This window comes from Aphelocoma coerulescens, chromosome 2 (genome assembly GCF_041296385.1).
Source record: "Aphelocoma coerulescens isolate FSJ_1873_10779 chromosome 2, UR_Acoe_1.0, whole genome shotgun sequence".
NCBI classification, from domain to species: Eukaryota; Metazoa; Chordata; class Aves; order Passeriformes; family Corvidae; genus Aphelocoma; species Aphelocoma coerulescens.
Genome location: NC_091015.1, coordinates 78,607,552 through 78,628,135, shown reverse-complemented (window position 1 = coordinate 78,628,135; position 20,584 = coordinate 78,607,552). Strand labels below are relative to the sequence as shown.

General features: G+C 44.7%; 1 protein-coding gene across 4 annotated transcripts in view; it reads right to left on the bottom strand.

The window, feature by feature from the left end:
• The window catches only part of F13A1 (coagulation factor XIII A chain), a 61,028-nt gene extending 41,091 nt beyond the window's left edge, over nucleotides 1-19,937 (bottom strand). Inside the window, exons 1-5 of one of the 4 annotated variants that reach the window (XM_069008169.1) lie at nucleotides 19,871-19,937; nucleotides 19,288-19,424; nucleotides 17,861-18,014; nucleotides 12,061-12,249; nucleotides 229-480 (exon numbers count right to left, since the gene is read on the bottom strand). In XM_069008169.1, coding sequence (XP_068864270.1) covers nucleotides 229-480; nucleotides 12,061-12,249; nucleotides 17,861-18,014; nucleotides 19,288-19,290 — 598 coding nt within the window. In that variant the 5' untranslated portion in view covers nucleotides 19,291-19,424; nucleotides 19,871-19,937. Of the gene's footprint in view, nucleotides 1-228; nucleotides 481-12,060; nucleotides 12,250-17,860; nucleotides 18,032-18,120; nucleotides 18,142-18,882; nucleotides 18,973-19,287; nucleotides 19,425-19,870 lie in introns of those variants that run through there. The other 3 variants (XM_069008171.1, XM_069008168.1, XM_069008172.1) reach the window with 3 other exon arrangements.
• Between the last annotated feature and the right edge of the window lie 647 nt (nucleotides 19,938-20,584).

Below are 20,584 nucleotides of genomic sequence, written 5' to 3'. Positions count from 1 at the left end.
ATAAAACTGCAGTTTATATAAAACATGGGCACTGGTTTCCAGCATGGAGTCCTGCTCACACAGGGCTATTCCCCAGCCTGAAAGACTTGACTTTTGGCAGAATTACTGTAAATTTTCCAGATCCAAACTGACATGTCTCCAACCTCCTCAGTACCAAGCTCCCCTTCCTGGACCAACCCTCTCATGATCCCAGCAGCAGAAAGTGTAATCCTTTGACCAAGTACTTACTCTGGCACCAGGGATTGAACAGGATGTATGTGTCAGTTGCTGAATTCCTGCGTGTCCGAAGGATGCCAAAGGGAGTCAAGACAGCAACATACAGGCGAAACTTCCCAATGATGCAGGTGGTAGAGGACATGACGGACAGCCGAATGGAGTTGTTTTCCCTGTGGATAATCTTGGCTCCCCACTGACCAGGTTTCAGCACATTGCCTACTAGGATTGGGATGTAGGTGCCTTTGTTTTGCTGTGGGTAGCGACCTGGAGAGAGAAGTGAAGAGGTTCACCTTATTTTGACAGTTTTTTAATTTCCCTGCAGTCCTCTGTCCCTTTGTCTTATTTTCAAAGGAGGAGGCAGGTTTTAGTGGGCAAAAATCACCTACCTCTCTCATTGCCCCGCACAGGGCCTGGTCACTTGACAGCACAGCCACACAAGTACCTGCAACAGCTCCCCACAGGCAGCCTGTGTCCACACCTCCACCCATTTCACTTCAGCAAGCTTCAGTCTCACTGGCTTGAGCACTGCCAGGAGCATAGCCCTGCCAGCATGAGCCACCACTGTTTATCCTAGTGCAGCAAGCTGCACTCCAGCTTGCTCCTTGCCTTGGTGTCAACAACACCAGAGTTAGATGGTTGGTAAGTTTAGGAGTTTAGGTAAGAGCCCTTTCCCCAGTTCAGATGCACCCACCACCCTTGTCACTAGCACACAAGTGCCGTCTAGGGCACAGACATCAGCTTTGGGGCTCTTTAGCAGAGCAGAACCCTGTTCTTCTCTGCACTACTGCACTGCCAAGCAGAGACCAAGCGCTCTTTCCTGAAGTCCACACAGATGGAGGAAACACCAAAAGAGAGTCCACCTGCAGACACCCAGTGCTCAGTTCCCCCTGAGCATCAGGGACTTAGTGGGAGCCAACTCTGGATGCTATAGAATATAAACCACCACACTGGGGCTGAATCACCAGACTTTCTCTGCCAGAAGTGGGTCCCAAAGTATGACAAACCTCCAAAGTACTGCACGTGAGATTCTGCCTCACAGTAAGACAAATCACACCCCAGAGGAGCTTATTTTACTCTGCCAGCTCTAAAAGCAGCTAGACGGATAGGCTACATGTAAACATGTACACTGCCAGGATTCAAAGCTGTGTGAAGCTCCACCCCTTGAGACTGAGGTAGAGCCAAACTAAATCTGGAAGCCAACCAGAAGCATAGACAGAAGAGACACTTGTGAGAAGGATGCGTTCCTTATCTCAGTCTCAAATCTACTCTTCATTTCATATTTTAGGCTGAAAGTCAGATTCATTCAAAAATAGGGTAATGAAAAGCAATGATGGCAGACAGAGGGACAGACTTCTATATTTTTCATTCCTACTATTTAAGAACTTCAAAATTAAACTCATAAGGGCGTTGATTTTCTTGCTTGCTTATTTTTATACAGCTGATGTAGAGATAATCCCAGATCCGAACACTGCTACATTTTGGGAAAGGACAACTCCAGCTTTAAATCTGAAGCTTGCAAGCTGCCACGACATTTGTGTTTCTGAGAAATCTGGGGCTACTGTGCTTCATCCAAGAGATTATTCTGAGCACATGAATTTCAATTTTGCAGATATTCAGTGCACATAAATAGCCCACTTTGCCCTGCAGGCCAGGGATGCTGTAACCCATGAAACTCATTCGGATCAGTGAGGAACACAATGGAAGGAAAAGCCCTACAGAAGAATAAAGGACTAGAATAAGAGAGCAAAATCAATAGAAAACACTAGAAGATAGAGCACTGGCCACTTCAAATATAAACCATCAAAAGAAAGCCAGTGTAGAGAGAAGAGCCTGTAGAGGTAACAGATCTGGTAGCTGAACACATTCTTGTTCTTTGTAGTGCAACTGTGTATGACCCAGCTTGCCTCTACAGTTGATATTTTGCTTCTAGTTTTGACATCATCTTTTTCTAAAAAAAGCTGTCCACGCAAACAAAGCAGCAGAGCAAACCAAGTAGTTGAACTGATATCCTTGAAAACTGTTAACAAGTGCTACTTTTAAAAATACCTCCCGTACCTCTTTCAGAAAGGTGGGAGGGGGAAGAGATTACTATTTTAACATGGTTAGGAACTGACATCCTTGTCTTTGCTGGAAGCTGCATGTCGGTGTAGGAGCCTATTGGGGACAGGAGAAGCTGTGCTCTGGCAGTGACTTTGCACCGCCATGTCTGTGTACGCCACGTGTACCTGGGGAGACTGCAGAATCATTTCCCAGAAAATCTGCCTACAGGAACCAGATAGAATCTCAAAGCAGCCATGAAAACGTTTCAAGATGTCCTTATGGAACCACTGCCACTGGCACCTCATAAGCAGGTTTGGCAAAGTACCAAGCCTCTAGTATTCTTACTTTTTCTGAAAACTCAAAACCCCATTTTCCCTTCCAAACAAGCAAAGCCACAAGACACCCTAATATACCTTTTGCTCGACAAGGAGCAGCTGTAGTTGCTGTTGAGGAGTATGCAAGGTCCCTTCAGCCCAGAACCTCACACAGCTGGTCCCATAGAGTAAGAGGTCACTGCATTAGCTTGCTCACCCATGAGGAGAAGGTGCTTTGGGGCAATGCCTGCATCCCTGCAGATACAGCAGATTTGCCAGGGAGGGATATCCTAGAAGTCAGGATACTTTTCAGGTGTTATAAATAGTAAATGCAAGTGAACATTTTTTGGTCCTTACAGACAATCATGATTTGGTGCTTGCTAATGGTTACATAAATCCTGAACCAACAAGGAAGTTTGGGAAGATAGGCAGAGCCTTCAAGAGCACAGTGAGCAATTTCCGATGTTTTCTTTGAAGACAGGACAGATTCCCTAACCTTCTGAAACAAAACCAAACCAAACCAGAAACCAAACAAAACAAAATGCAAATGGGAGAATAAGGGTTGTAAACGAAAGAGTAAGGGAATTGTTACTTCTTCTAGGAGCTTGTGGAGCTGCATTGTAAACACACATCTAGACATCTGACAGCATCAGCCACACTAGTCTCATATACACACATCTGTTGTCTTGATATTAGAGCACTGTAAAGCTGAGTAACTTTGGCATTGCATGCTAAGGTTGCTGGCAAAATAATTCTTACATAGGCTCAGTACCATGTTTATCAGCTTTGTAGGGAAGTCCTATCAGGATGGCTTGGCCTTTTGACCTTTACCTACATCTTGAACACACATTTCTGGCTGCAGGGGAAAAGTAGAGCCAACTTTGGCTCATAGTTGGGATATCTGTAATGTTGGCCCTTTCTCAGAAGGAATAACAGTGATGATTTCATTCTCTGGCTTAGTCTCTAAGGAAGAAGATTCAATACTATTCAAAGACTCATTACCAAAAGCCTGTGAATGCCTGGCAGAGCACTCTCTGAAGGGTCTCTGGTGCTAACCCAACCCACGGAGAGGCAGTAGGCAGTTTGAGTGCATGTCAGGACCAGGACATGTAGACAAGATAAACCCTTTTTATGCTGACAGGAGGGTGCTGACATTATGCCAGTAGCATCAGCTGGCTCAGATCTCTCCAGCTCTGATTTGCTCCAGGAGCTGGCATCCTGAACCATGCTCCACAGCCAGTTCTTTGTGGTTGCCTCACTCCCCAATGCTCACGTTTGCTTTGGGTGTAGGAGGCCCTGGCCCTTGCAGAGGACATTTCACAGCCAATTGCTCTGTGGCAGACAAAGTCTTTGCATGTCACCATGCTGTTGGGATGTCCCTGTCTGCTCACTCTAACAGCACATGGAAATGGGAAAATCCAGCCTGTGAAGTCAGAAAGTCTGGAGATTCCTGCACTGGTTGAATTTCTCATAGGCTCCTTTGAAGATATAATGTACTGAATGGAAGCTGCTGACTGTCCTGCCTTTGAAGCAGGGGAGGACAGGAGAGAACTCACAGCGACCCCCTTTCTTGGGCCTCCAACCCTCTGCATTTCAGTGCTAGGTCCTGAGCCACGACACTGCCAGAAGACATTACTTTGTACAGAAACCTTCCTTGTACAGAACTTTTAATGGCACAAACGAATCTATTTCCCTGATGCACAGTGCACAGGTCTGCAATCCTTTGACACTTCTTTCTTATCCTTTCTTGTTCTACCTTGGTTTGCATAGCTAATTAAGCTGGGGTTCTAAAGCTCCTTCTCACTTCAGTTGCAGCTGAGCTCAACTTTACACTTCTTGGGGTTTCCAGGCCCCCAGGAAAAGAGGAGCAAAGTAGCTGATGTTGCTATTAAAGACAGTCATAAAATAAATAAAAAAACATGAGTGAAGATCTACCTGGCAAAAGGCGCCATGACTGAAGTGTGTGTGGATGTGGGAATGCATGGGACGTTCCCTGTCACTCATAGACTCTTTACAGGGGCAAAGAGCAAAGTCCAGTGTTCGTCAAAGCTTGCCAAAATCTATTTATGTAGCAGCAAAATAATGAGCCATCTAAAACACAGGGTGGGGGCCACACACATGCATTCAAAGTGAGTTATTTTCAACATACACCTTATCTCCCTAGCATGTCAGCTAGGGACAGAGGCACGGAGGCAAGCTGTATTAAATTCTGGGTAAAACTGCCACACCAGAGAGGGGTTTACAGACATAGAGAGAGGGTGAGAGATAGGTGCAGTGACTTCAGCTCCCAAAACACACGCACTCCTCCTCCAGTTATCCAATTCTGCTGCTGTTCCCTGCGAGTGACTAACAGGACCCAGGGCTTGCTCAGACTATTCTCCTCCTTCTCCTTCTCTGCCCAGTGCCTGGAAGCTCCTGACTACATTTAGTTTAGTTTAGTTTTGCCCTTGATCCCCAGTGGACATGCACATTGCTGTGTGTGTGCATTAAACAGCTCATAAATGCCATGGCTGAATTAGTGCTGTGCTGTTGGCACAGACAGTGGAGGGCCCAGCAGGTGCTCTTGGATAGGTCCTACACAACTGAGCTTTATTTCCAGCAGTGAGGAGGGAAAGTTTGGTAGCACAGAGATTAGAGATTTAGTGAGCTTTACAGGACATTTCCTCCCTGATGGAAGTGGGATACCTCAGAAGAGAGGGAGGTGAACGAAGTTATATCTCAGCAGTCTTTGTCTCTTAGGAACCCTCCTTGAAAGATTGGCTTTTCAAGGAGTCGACTAATCTGTTTCCCTTTGGAATATATATTACACACAGTAATTAACAATTTTCCTATAGGTTCATTTGTTTTATCTAGATACACTCTTTCATGTAAAGGGTAAAGAACCTATTTCAATGCCATACATGGAAGTATAATAATTGTGACATGTTGATAAATAAGCTTGAGCTGGAAGCCACCAGTACAGCGGCTGTACAGTGTAGCAGAGGTAAGCCTTTTGATAGCAAGCAGCCTTGGAGATGGGTGTTAGCATATGGGATTCATGACAGGGAACACAGAGTAAAATAAAGAATAAAGAAACAGGAGAGATGCTCTAATAAAACTCCAAGCAATCAAAAGCAGCAAGAAGAAGAAAGAATTTTTTGTTAAAAGCAGTAGTCTCTAATTTCTAACATCTCATCTGGGTTCCTTCCACTCCCAAATTCCATTGCCTTCAGAAGTGCTATATACAAACTTGGAGATGTAGTAAACACAAATACCTAGAAAGAAGTTTTCCTCATGGCTCCAGTTATGAATACTTAACATCTGGCCACTCTGTCCCAGCAGTGAAGGTTTCTAGCACTTTACAATTGTAAAACATACATCAGAGCCACGCACCTTAGCTAGTAAAACAACTAAAAAATACAGCTAGATTTTATGTGCCACTTGATGCTGCTGCAGCAGTGCAAAAGTTGGCATGATAAAGATTGCTTTGCATGAAATACTGCATTTATAGAGCACCTCGAGGGACTCCCTCCTCTCTGCTCCTCTGGGGGCTGGTTGGGAATTCCAGAGGGGAGAAAAAATATACCCCAATGCTTTTGTTCAGAAAGTGGAGAGGTTTGTTGTTTGCTAAGAGCTGGCAAACAAGTCTCTTGTCTATTGGGAGTCAATCTCTAGAAAATATGTTCCACTGCTAATAAATTATTTTTTCTATCACAAAATGAGACTTCAAGTTTAGACCATGAGGTGTTTCTGCATCTCTGCTCAATTTTTTGTAGTTCTTTGTGAAACAGGGATCTAATAAACGCGCAGTGTTGAGTTACACATCAACACGTTGTGTCCTCTAGACCAGTTAGTTCTCTTGATAGTGCCAAGAAAGCTGCTAAAACATGAAGATCCGAAGTTTTCCAAAGAGAAACTTTTACCCAGAGTCAGAACTCAGCTTGACAATCCCATCCCAAGTGCTGGGGGATATCTCATGTTCCAGCACCTCTGTTGGCTACAACCTGCCCTGCCCAGAGCTTCTGAGGAGGACAGGTAAGAGCAGAGGTAGAAATACTTCCCACTAAGGCAGAATTACTGTCTGACAAAATCACCAAAACCTCAATAACCCTGGAATCATCCCTGGCCCAACTCTGCTGTGAAAACAGGGAAAGGCTGTGGACACTGTAGGACAGTATGAAGAGCTCCATTGATTCTGGTGTGTGTATCCTGGACTGGACATCTAGTTACTTAGTTGAACTCAGATATCCCTCCGACTATAAGTGGGAATTTGGTGTCACCTAAATACGCCATACGGGATCAGCTCTAACATCTTTATGTTCTTAGCTTTTTTGATGTGTTTCTAACTATCCCTCTGGAGCTGGCTTGGGAAGACTGTGGAAAAATGAGCAGTAAGTCTCTCCTCTCATCTCAGGCCAGAAGCCAATGATTTATAGAAGCCTGAAGAGAGCATATGGACAGGTGCGTGGGTGTCCGCACATGCACACGTGTGGAAAGGTGATGGTAGCCTGGGGGAATGGAATTTATGGTCATTCCAGAAGTGCGTCAATGAATAAAATGTTCATAATGACATTTAGGGCTAGACCAATATATATAGATTTATGAAGCCATTTAGGGAAAACACAAATAGACAACAATTTATGAGGATGTGGGGAAATACATCATTAGAGTCAGGATGCACATATAAACTCATCAGCCCCACAAGGATTTACAGCCATGCACTGGAAACTACTACTAAAAGCAAGAGTGAAGGCTGTATAAACTCATCTCACCATACATCTGTTTTTCTGAGAAATCCCTACCAGTGCAGCAGTGCCAGTGGAAACTTTTCAGCACTCACGCCAAACTGGCTGTCCCAGGTGTGGGAGCTGTGCTCAGCCAGGCTAAGCCTTGCATTGTGGAAAGCAAAGAGGAACACAAAATATCCCCCTCACCACAAAAGCAGGAGTCAGGACAGATCAAGGTGGGTGAAGGAGTACGGGTTGGCTGAGGCTCCAAACAAACTGAAATTATTCCCACTGTGAGGAACTAGATGTAAGCACAGCATCTGCACTTCCCTTGGCTCTTTCATCTCAACCCCAGAGCAATAAAATGAGTTTCTCCCAAGTGGTGATGCTCACCTTTCCTCTTGTAAAAACCAGGAAGAAGGCAGAAACAGTGGAAATATGTGGTGATGGAGCAGCTCTCAAACCATAGGTACTGTGGCAGGGCTGAGGTCCAGCATAAGAACTGGAATTACATCCAATTACTCTTTATAAGTGGATATTTTTCCATGCGGATTTTTTGGCACATTCATTGTGTTCCATACTTTGGCAGGCAACTGTGGTCCTAATTTAATGAAGGATTATGTGCAAAACTGAATTATAATAATTCACGTTAGCATTTAAGTCAGTTTCACCACTGATGACTCTACAGGGAACAGTCTGTTAAAGCAAGAATGACTTCCATCATAAGGACCCATCACAGAAGAATATCTGTAAAAGTGACTTTCAAGAGATTGGGGTGAATTATTCATATATTCACATATGTATTTATATATTTACATATATATATATATTTGTTTATACAATTTAACTCATGAATTCTAAATTCTGTATAAATGGTATTTAAATGGACTGTGGATTAAATAAGATTGTAATTAAAGATTGTTCTGTGAGTGTTACAGACCTAGTTTCATATGACACAAGAAGCATTTGTCCCAGGTACCCTTGATTCATTATCAATTAGAAGGATTAAGCAGTCTCTACTTGCTTTACTTGCTTCATTAATCATCTTTTTAATGATGCAAAAGAAGAAAAAATAGGAGCAAAAAAAAAAAGAGAAGGGAAAGGAAATTTTAGGGAATAACGGAAATAGAATAATTCTGTGCACACCCACAGGATCAATCCATTACAATTGTCACATTTTTCAGGATCAAAATTAGTCTTTAATGGATAAAAATTCTGTGATGGATTAATGTCAACTTTGGGAAATTTCCCAGAGCTGGAAACTAATAACTTCTGAATAGCTACATAGGCACTGTTGTATAAACAGCCCCCACTGCAGGCACAGCCCTGCAAAAGGAGACTTCAAGTTTTCCCAGCTCCAGCTGAATTCCCTGGGAGCCAAAGCCAGCCATCCCTATAGAGTATCTTTGTACCTTATGAGAACAGAACCTTGAACCACTCAAAATATTCTGCAGTTCAGGACAGCCTGGTCCATATTGCTTGGGGCAACATCCACACTCTTGGAGATACTCAAAACCTGTTTGCAGGGAAAGACCCAGAGATGCTGGAGAAACTGGACCTGCTTTGACCAAGGGCTAGGGATGAGACCTATGGAGGCCCCTCCAACCTAGGTTATTCTATTCAACAGTTCTGCTGCACCATTTGAAATCTACTGCTCAGGCAGACAAGAGTGCTCCTTGGAAAGGTCATCTTACAACAGCCTGCCAATATTTCTGTGTGTCCATCATTTTAATCTCCCAAACTCAGCACATTCCTAGGATGTATACTCCTTTCAGTACAAAAAGCTTCTCTGAGCTCAAGCTGCCTCTGCTCTAGGGCTGTTGTCTGAGCCACTCCCTAGGGATAGCTTCTGCCTGACAGTACCAAAGGGCAGGATTCACCTCTCCTGCCTTCGATGTTCTAGAAGTCAGAGTCTGGTCTATGAGAGAGACTCAATAGAGGAAGGAAAAAAACTCCAGAAGAGAATTCATCCCACTTTAAGACAGCAGGGTTAAACTCTGCTTGGAGGTGCCTGCCTCTCCCCCTTGCTCACAGGCAGCCTGGCCAAGAGCTTTAGACTGAGTTCTGCTGTTCAGGCAGTACAACAGGTACAACAGAGGTGTACAAGAGTACAAGAGGTGAGTGCCAGCTCTTGAGGAAGACAAACTGAAAAAAACTGGATGAAAATGGCCACATCTCCCTGTGACAAAAGGTTTGAGAGCACGGCACTGAGACATTCAGCAGGCAGTTGTCTTTCATAACTAAGAGAAATTTCCTTTCTCTTCTCAGCATTAAACATTGGACTCAATACTAAAAGGAGAAGTAGCAAGAGTCAAGCATATAATTTCTGAATTTTTCTTCTCCATTGTGGACTGTTTTTGTTTTGCTTCCTGTTGCTAGCCTCTGAGAACAAATATACTGCATTTTCACCACATGTTCACAAAGAGAAACATTTGCAGAGTGCTGAATGTTGACCAGTTCCCAGAAGAGGAGCTTGAACACCTCCCAGCTGAATCTCTGTGAGCTAAGTCCTTGCAACAAGAGGGCAGTGGTGTTCACAGAAGCAGACGCTTAAAAAGCAGGGGAGGGCAATAGCATTGAGCACCATCCTGTATCTGCAGCACTTTCCTGCAGCCAATTGTCAGCCACCACACATGGACACCCATCCCATTTCACAGGAAGGACAGAAACAGTGAGGAACAGAGAGGGGAACAGAGAGGGGAATTCCACCACAGACTCAGGGCTAACTCCAAAGGAATCATTCAGAGCTGTGTTTATTGCAGAGAATCCCCTGGCTCAGGCTGTATTTAACCCCATTCCTACCATGGCTGAAGATGAGAGTATTTTTACCCATGCTTAGAGATTCAAGGTACCATGGACGGATGTGTTAGGAGAGAGCAACAGAAAAATAAGTGAATGTGTTCTCTTAATCAGATAGTGCAATGTCAAAAGAAGTGTTAATTTTCTTCTTCCAATATAGAATATCTGATTAAAACAAATGCAAACTGCACAGAGTGCAATAAAAACCAAATGTTCCATTTTCCACTTCTTCTTGATACAGCTGTTTGTTTTAAACATATAAAGATTAAGGGAACAATCTTGAATTTAATTAAATCCCAAAAGAACTAATGATATTTATGCATATTAAATTTTTAAAGGCACTCGTGGCTGTTCAGCCAATCATTCACTGGACTGTCATAACATGCCTCGCAACCCTAATTTAAATTAGAAAGAAGAGACCCATGAAAAAAAATGTGCAGACAGTAACATTTTCACTGCACATATGTTTAAGAGATAAACACCCATCTAGTTTTAGAAGGCAACAAATCTAATAAATGGCCACATCATCATAATTCAATGATAGAAAAGACTCAGCATTACAAATTTCAGAGCTGCATCTCACAGTAAAGTAAATTAAAACACCAATTATAACCTGCTTTAAAGACTTTATAAGGGGAACACTGATGTCTTAATACAGAAACTCCAAAATGAATCTAGATTAAGCTGGGGGTTTCCCAGAGTTGTATTGTAGGGACCAGTATTTGCTGGGGGCAACTTTGGAGCATAGCAGGAAACCCTTTTGCTTCTCTCCTTTTCTAATGAGGTTATGAGGTCATGCTCTTTTCTAGTCCTGTGCCTTCAATGAGTACACAGGTACCTTAGGACCTGGGTCTCTGATGAAGACTTCTCAGCAAGAGGCAAAAAGCTCTCTTGCTCTTTTGGCAATAAATCAAGAAAGTCTCTCAAATTGTCCTCAGTAAGTCTCTCAGCACTGGTGAGGCCACACCTTGAATCCCATGTTCAGTTCTGGGCCCTCACTACAACAAAGACATTGAGGTGCTGAAGCAGGTCCAGAGAAGAGCAAGTGAATTGGGGAAGGGTCTGGAACACAAGTCCTATGAGGAGTGGCTGAGGGAGCTGGGGGTGTTTAGCCTGGAGAAAAGGAGGCTCAGGGAAGACCTCATCACTCTCTACAACTGCCTGAAAGGAGGGTATAGCAAGGAGAGGGTTGGTCTCTTCTCCCAGGTAACAAGCAATAGAACAAGAGGAAATAGTCTCAAGTTGTACCAGGCGAGGTTTAGATTCGATATTAAGAAAAATTTCTTCACTGAAAGGATAGTCATGCATCGGAATAGGCTGCCCAGGGAAGTCGTGGAAGGACAACCCTTACTTGGGTACATAGTTTGGTGGTAAACATGGCAGTGCTAGGGTAACATGTAGACTCAATTATCGTAGAGGTCTTTTACAACCTTAGTGATGTAATGATTCACAGTTCTGTTTCTGGTCCAAAATTACAGTCACTGAACTTTCTCTTGTTACTAAGTTGCTTGTGAATGCAGGCTGAAAAGTTGCAAGATTCTTCCACCCTGTGTAACTTCCCCTCTTTATGTAATCAGTATTTTGCTATCTCAGTTCATACACTCACCTCTCCTACTGCAAACAACAGACTCCTCCTCCCTACATCTCCTAAACACTAACAAAAGATGTTTCCTGTTCCACCTACCTGTCAGCATTGCCATACAGCATTAACCAGATATAACTTTGAAAGCTCAAAAAAGTACAGCTTCTTACGAAACAGAAACCCCCAGATTTTGCTCCTTCTTCTCTCACACAAAATTCTGCTGATTTTCTCAAGAAAGGATTCAAACCCTGTTTAGAAAAACACTTCCTTGCCTATGGCTAGGCCTGTTTTTATGGTTTATCAATCATAACAGGAAAAGACCCAGACATTAAGTTCTGTTGTGTTCATATTTATGAGAGACTATTGCTTTGCTGCTAAGACACAACCTTTGCCAGGCACTCACCCATCAAAAACTCCAGCCAGAATTGGTCCGTCTCTGGCTTGTAGGGCCGGTTGAAGTAAATCTGGATTTGGAAAGACTGTCCCCGACGCACTATCAGCTTGGGGTTGTAGTACTTGTCAGTGTGGTGCTCCTGCTTGTTGATCTCATGAGGGTCCTTGAACATGTAAATATCCTCAACACGCAGGTAGTCTGCAGGGACACATAGATGTACAGAGGAGGAAGGAGTCAGTGCGTTGAAAAGTCAGTATTGGTATCAACATCATTAGAGGCCATGTCCTCCCCTTCTCCGGGGAAGGGACACCATGCAACAAGAGCATGCTGGACCTGTGTGGGGCTTACATGCTCCTGGCTGAGCAGAGACTTTTGGACTGACACTTCTCTGTCCACCTGCCATTTTCACAGAGGCTGCAAGGCTTCTAATGCATGGTGAAAGCAACCACAGACAGAGTAGTTAGGTGTTGGAAGGTGAATGTCCCCAAGGAGAGTCTGGCCCCCAATTTTCCATTGGCATCAGCTTTCCTCAAGTCTGGGCCTTGCTGTCACAAGTTTACCGGAGCAATCAGTGGGGCTTTGACAGCTGGGGCTTTGTGTCTCCCTTCTTGCAGGCCCCTGCCTTGTAAAATGCAAATTCACAAGGGCTTTGTGACACTTAAATACATTGCTTGCAAAATGCTACCAGTACTGAGAGCTGAAGAGCCTGAGAGGCAGTTAATGATCTTGCACTCAGCTGAGAGCTTGGATTGCCTGTATTAGATAAGGTTTGGTGTACTGCATGTGTCTAGACTCAGCTTCTCAGTACACCTCCACTGCTATTAGTGTCTTCTTATGAAAACTAAATATAACATTACAGCATACAATTACAGCATAGAGTTACAGGCAAGCAGCAGTAGGTATCTACAACATGCACAGGAAGAGCTTTGCTCCCTTCAATTTAGGGCTGTCTAAAGGGTTATAGCAGACTGGAAGTAGTTTGTTCAGCTAATGACCAGTGTGGGGTGGCACTGGGATAGCCACAGGTGCTTGCACTCACCATAAGCCACATGACTGTACCACACCATGAATCTGCACAATGGGAGTATTCTCACACTATGAGAAACCACATGAAAAGGAACTGGATATCGTTCTTTTGCCTACGTGCTTAGGCACATAATCATGAAACCTCTGCCAGGAGGAGCAGGTCCATTACTAGTCACTACCAGGAGAGAGACAGAAGAGTAAAGCTAGATTGGCAGCTCTCAGCTTGTTGTTCCAGGTGCAGACGGTTAGAAACAAGCTAATTCCTGCATTTTACACTTAGTGACAGAGCCAAACTCATGCCTGGCAAAAAGAGGTGCACATTTACAGCAGCTGGTGGAGCTGTGTGTACTTGTGATGGTGGCTAATTTGGCCTTCTGCTAAGCACACTGTGAGCAAGAATGATGTGCCCAGTAAATGAGTCGGACATTCAAGTCACTGAGGGCTGAACATGGCCCCTTTCAGAGAAGCTCAGACTAGAGCTCTGCACATTGTTTTAATTTGTCAGTTCTTGACAAGCAGCAGAGCCCTGCAGGCAGCACCTTCCCTGGATGGGAAGCACGGGTAGCATGGTCCTTTACCTGTCCCAGCCTGGGCTCTGGGCAGCAGCTAATGGGAGACAGGGGAGTAATGGTAACAGGAGTAGGTCCCACTCTTGCTTGCATCATCCCTCAGATCCCTAGCCGTGTCTTTTAGTAAACAGAAGGAAAGGAATATGCCTGAGGACACAACAAGATAAGGAACCTTTCATGGAAAAGCCCTGCATAACTGAACGCAAAACCATCTGCCTCCTGCTAGCCCTAATCTGCAAAAAGGCTGGAATACTCTGTCCAATCCTGAGTCAGGTTTAAAGTCCCATGACAATGTTATTGTTATTCTCTGCTCAATTCACCAGGCTTCTGGAGTAACTTCTGTAAAAACCCACTGGCTTTAGCACTGGCTGAAGTTACAGAGATGTCTGTATGAAACACTTTGCTCAGAAATCCTTCTCATTGCCCCTCTCTGAAGTAGGGCATGTCTTCACCTCCCTCCTTGCAAAACTTACCAATGCTGTCTCAAAAATGCTGACAAAATTCACAGTTAAATTACACGAGGCAGGAATTCCCAGTACAGGGATAAAGCAGGGGCAGGGGAGAGTCTCTCCCCTTATATGTCCCAACCCCATCTGGGCCAAAAGCACTACAGGTAAAAGCTGTGTATTTTGGGGTTCTGTGAGGAGTGAAGTATCAATAAGAAATTTGCTCAGCTTCTCCCTCCTTCCAAGAAGGCATAAAACCAGAACTGAGTGTTTTATTTTCATCTCCTGTTCTGCAATAAAAGGCAATAGTGAACCCACCCTTCCTCTGCATGTCTTCAAGGCACTGCAGAGCTAAACCACCCTGGGCTTTCAGTTCAGCATTTGCTTCATTTTACCACAGGACTTTACATGGCTCCTGTCAGAACACAGCCATACACATCTGCAGAAAACATACTTCATTTTTGGTATCAGTGTCAAAATGTACATTAAGCTTGCCAGATGAAGATAACCCATGGCTGAGCCTGTGCTAATTACAGTAATGGTAATTACAGAGGGCAAAACATGAGCAGGGTAATGGGATGTGCTAACACCAGCATCAGGGTGTGATCCAAAGGAAAGCTCCAGGCGATGCTCATCTATTTGTGAGGGACAGATGGCCATCGAGGCCTCCTTTGAAGTCAGGTCCACTTGAGGGTTTGCCTGTAGCCTGTTCTGTTGTTCAGTGCAAGAAGGTTTGCTGCACGAGAAGCAGCAGTGCGATTTCTTAAAGCTTTTGTAATGTTAAGCTTGCAGGGAAATAAATGAGCACAAGCTTGAGCGATTTTTCAAATAAAAAGAATAGCCTTCAAACATCAGGTTTCCTCGGATGAGCAGAGAGGAAGGGCTTTGAGTTACTAAAAAAACTAGCGTGAATTTCCAAAGGAAGTGCCCATCACTCCGCTAGCAGGGGAAGCACGAATGCCTGGCGAGTCGCCGGACTTTGCAAAGAAGGGCGGGGTGGCAGGGCTGCGTCCTCCCACCGAGCCCACTCACGACACACTGTGGTGAGATGAGCTGGCCAGGCCGAGCCAGAGGGAGGACACGGCACAGGGATGTTCCCGGGGACACAGGCTTCTCGCTGAAGAAGCGCTCCGTCCCCCTCAGGAGTATCTCCTCCCGCAGGCAAGCCGGCTCCAGCAGCAGGTAGCCCACTGACCGGGCTGGGGACGCAGCCGGCCCTGGCGGCCGCCGTGCTCGCCCCGGCTGTGATTCAGCGGAGTAGAAGTGGGTGTCAGCAGAGAGCTAGGCAAGCACAGGGTCTTACCTCATCCGAGAGTAGTAGCTAAAATAGGTCAAATGAATCACACCCTAAAAATGCCTGTTTCTCTCTGTTGGCTGTCAAGGGAAACGAGGGTGACTAGCTCAGCTGTAGACTCCTACACTGCACAGATCAAGGGCAGAATTCAGTTAAATTTAGGCATCTAAATGATGTGAGCCTGGTATGTAACTTCTTATTATGGCCAGTTGATGGCTGGTTGCTGCAGTCGGTGAAGCTGAGAGAAGGGTACAGATCACCATGGAATTGACATCCAGTGACTCTCTGGACAACCTGTGCCCTCACCTCCACTCCCTGGATGGCTCTGTGTTGACTATGATCTGACACAGAAGACACAGGTGTTTAGATGTTTATAGCAGGTGTCCAAAAGCTAGAAAACACCTCAGTTGTAACAGGAGAGATAAAAGCATTTGCACACTTTTTTTTTCAGTGTATTATGGCAACAAAATCTGGGAAACACTACAGAAAAATCTGGACAAAGCAGAAGTGTAGGGGTGTGCAGGAGAAGGGGAAGGTGTCACAAGCAGCTCTCTGCCAGGATGTGCTCACAGCTCTAGAGCCCCATTGTGCTGTGCTGCTCCTGCTCTGCCCACGGACACTCATTTTATCCTCCATGCACAGCACTGAGAGTGCTCCGGGGCAAGCTCAGCTCCTGAATGTCAGGCTGAGCACCATGGGGCAATAAACCTTTAACGTGGTCTGACAGGTGACTTAAGCATCCTACCCCAAACAATATGTCAAGGGACCACACTTACATCAGCTGGTACCACAGGCTTACATCACAGCTGATGTGCACCAAAACAGGAACACTGCTTCAGTCCCTTCAGGAACCTTTCTGGTGACCCTTCAGGTCACCCCTTGCATATTTTTGCTACAAGCATTGGAGAGAATTGCACAGCAGAGCTGATCCAGCTGTACAAAAAGAATTTTGCTGTCATACACAGATTTATTTTCCAGCCATACCAGTCCCATAGCCAAGTTTACCCAATGTCCACACAAGCTCTTGCTTTGGACAAGGGATGTTTTTCTCGACAGGAGCATCACCTTAAGGACATGCTGGGTTGCTGCCTCAACTTGCTTGACCCGACATTCCTAAGTTGCCACTGCATTTCTGAAAAGCAGGAGGCTGCCGCCCGCAAGCACCACACTTCATTCAGAGCCTGATGTGAAGCACATCAAAAAGCAATAGGAATCTTTCTCCTGGTACTGGTGGGCTTTAGCTACAGGCTGCATTCCTTCTAAGGTATCCCACACTTAAACATCTCCAGTTTCAGTGAGCATATCAGGTTTGAAACAGTGTCTAGCCAGGACCTGCACTGCATTGCATTTGACAATTTAAACACACACACTTGCCCCAGAGCTAGAGGGTTGTCAGAATAGGTTCAAGCAAAATTTCTGCAGTCTTAACATGCCAGTTACTTTTCTCAGGCATTTTTTAAAAATAAATGCTTTTAAAAGAAATGTGTGTGTGCTAAGATGGGGGTGGGACAGGGCATGTGGGGAGGGGAGTGTGGTTAAGGCACATGATTAGGATTACAGAAATAATGCTTTGCAACTTGTCGCTTAAAATCTCTTTGCCTGCTTCCCAATGTGTGAAATTCAGTAATTAATTCTTGTCCACATTTATTAAGCACTCCTTCAACTCTGGATGAAAATTCCCCTATGAGCATTAAGTAGTATTACATCCAGCTACCCCGAGCTGCCACATTCAACAAGTTCTGCTGTTCAATTCAAATAGGCAAAAAAATTAACATCATTTCACTAGTGAGTCATTCAGAAGTTAATCCTGTTTTCTTTTAACCAAATCTTACATATTTTTCATTTCTGGTTGACTCCAAAGAGCTGACACTGGGAACAAAACTTTGATTTGTATATCCTCTACCATGATGTTTTGTTTTCCCAACCAAATGATTGAAACATTTTTCACAGGAGAATAAATAATCATATGGGTATTCCTTTTAGTCTCATGCTATTTTTTGTGAGTGAGCTGAATGTCTATAGCAAAAGTTTTCCCTGACAGACAACATTTTGCAGCAGTTTCACAGGCAGTTTAAGGCCATATAAATGAGAAGGGCCATTAAGAGTACAGACTCCTTCTGGCCCTTTACTCCAATGCTGCCACAGCCATGCCTGAAGCCAGAAGGTTCCTAAAGTAACTCTGTGATTACGATCAAACTGGGAAAACCATTCTTGCCTTTTTTTTAACCAGTCCCACGGTTCAAGCTGAAAATTGGTCACTCAGCTTCTCCACTCCTTGTTTTCCCTACTCATAACCCGTGTTAACATTTCCATGCATACAGGTGGTTTCAGTAAGTTTTCCCATAAGCAGCAAGAAAAACTGTCTTAGTTGGAAAGATTTAAGGAAAAAGTGGTTTGGATTTAGTTCACAGATCTGTGCTGAGAAGAGTATGGAAGAAGTAAAAATAAATTTATGGCTTAATTGTACACTGTACCTCTAGGATTAAATCCTCTAGGTATCAATCCAAAAGCCTCCATCTCAGGGACCTCATTTTCTTCATCATTGGAGTTGTTTGGTGGGATGGCTCTTCTCCCATTCAAAGGAAGTTTCTTCTCCTCGTTAGTGCTCATTGTTTCAGACATCCTGTACTAAAAAAGGTGTAATACTATGAAAGAAAGAGTGCAAGGAAAAAGCAAACATGAGCTAGCCAAAAGCAGTGTGGGGTGTCAGTGAGCTACACATTTTTAGACTTACATAAATAAAATCTGAGAGGCAGAAAACATCAGTCTAATGATAAGTACAGCTCTCTAAGGATTGGAAGGCATTTTGTGTTCATCAAAACACATGAATAAGAGAAGAAGGAGGGGGTGGAAGAAGGGGAGGGAAGTCTAACACAGAAGTATTTGCCTTGGAGAAGCAAGGCACTAAAAACATTAGGAAGTTTCAGGTAAAAGAACTGGAAAATCATTCACTCTCTCATACTCCATAACAGCGTTATTGAATCCAAAATAGCAAATTATATTTTCAGAAAGTGCATCACACACTACCTCTCCCTAATAAAAATGGCATTATAAGTCATACTTCAATCAAGCCAAATACTACAGCCTACAACAGTCTGTGGATGATTAGCGGAGAATTGTATTTTTGTCCCTATGCACCCAGACAATCCACTTTTGAGAAAAAGAGGGGGAGGGGGGAAGAGAGAGGGAAGTAAATGGAAAAAAAGGAAAAGAAAAAAGCACTTATCCACTTATTTCTCTCCCACTAATGTCCTTAAGGGAAAGCTTAGATGTAGGCTGATCAGAGACTTCTTTTTGAGCTACTCAAAACTGCTTTCACATCTATTTCAGTATAAGCATGTAGCAGTAAAAAAGCCGTGCCACCCTTCTAAGAAAATATTAATGACTGAGAAGAAAACTTCTTCCCAAAGCCCCTGAAAACAGCAATTGAAAATGTAGAAATTATTTAATAGAAGTAAGCTCTAAAAGGAAGGGGTTTTTTAGTTATCAAGGGTACCTTCTTTTCAGATAGTCTTTTTTTTTTCCTTCTCCCTTGCAGAATTTCTGCAGTGCAATGGAAGCAGGGAAAAAGTTGGAGGCTTTTAAGTAACCTCTGTATATCCTCCTCCTTCCTGTTGCAATAGGACAGTGCTGAAAGGTTTGTCAAGCCCTCCCCATGCCACCTCGGAGGATCTGCCACCACAGCTGGCATGGTTTTATTTCCTCCCTCCCCTCCCTGCCTGTCTTACCGCAACTCTGCTCACCAGGAGCATTTCAGAGTGTTTGTGCTAAGGAAACAACTTGGGCACTGAAGTTGCAGTTCTTTTTGAGACAAAGTAGGAGTGCTTATGGCACAAGAGCGTATGAAGTGGGAGACAGGAGAGGATTTTCTGACAGACATAGTCCAAGAAGCCATTCTTACCATGTTGCCAGACTTTGATGGTGTCTCTGCCTCAGGGAGCCTATGATGCAGCTTTGGGTGCAGGTTTTCAAGGGTCCTCCCAGGCAGACACAGGGATGGTTCCCCCGCTTAGTCCTCACAGCAGTCTTTTCAGAGGACTGCAGGACACATGAACATGGAGAGCTCATTGTCAGCCCAGCTTTTTCTAGAGACCTTGTGCTGCCCAGGACAATGAAGGTATTTTGCACCACACAGCTATATTTGGGTCAAATGATCTTCAGCTCTTGCCCATGATAAAATGTGCATCACCTAACAGGTCTGGGACAGCAGCTTGTGGGAGCTTTTCAGCTTCACGTCAACTTTCTTCAGTTTCACCAAGCTCTAAGGTAACTGGGGACTGTGTGACACCTCCTCTGTCAGACAGCTCCACAGGCCAGTGGAGCTACATGGAGAAAAAGCAATGGACAGGGAAGAATTCAGGCAGGCCTATGTTCTGCCAACTGCTGCTGTTGGCAGCAGAGGTAGAAACCACCTACTGAGAACATTCATGGGCAGTGGACAGCCCCTCTTACACACATGGGACCCACCAAGGGCACTTACTCACCTCTGCTGCAGGGCAGATGAAGGAACAAGGAGACACAGTGAAGAGGACTCTACCGTCTTTCAGGCAGCTATGTCTTCTCACCCCATAGCACCAGAGCCTCAAACCTCCACTGGCTAAACACCACTGAAATCAAGCCAGGGAGCAGAAAAGGAAAGAATTGAGTCACATTCCTGTAATGGGAAGCAGCAAGTAAATCATCTGGAACACAGGACCCCCATCCTACCTCCCTGGGGATTTCCCAGCCATAGCAAGGTGGTTCCACAGAGGTCAGGACACCTGCAGAGTGTGGGTCAGAGATCTGAGCTGGGCACCTGGGAGCAGCATGGCATTGCAGCTGGGATAAGGAGCTTGCTAGGGCTGATTGCCAAGGCACAGCATGGGGCTGCAGCAGTTTTGGGGGCAGCCTGGTTACCTGTACATAAGTGTTGCACTACGCTTTCTCATAGTTGAAGAGTATGAGAAGACTGCTGAAGATTGTTTGGCTTGTAGCACAGAAAGCCACCTGGCTGAAGCACTCCCCTTCCCCTGCCCTGCTCCCCCCAGGAGTGCAAGCACCCTGAGGGGACAGATCTGATCCCATCACACGCATCCCGAGCTGCAATTGCCATTGACTCACTTTTTCACAGATGGGCCCTGTGGTAACCATCTGGAGAGCAAGCAGCACCCCTGGCACCCGGGAACACAATGAGCTTTCTGGGGGAGGAGGCAGGTTGC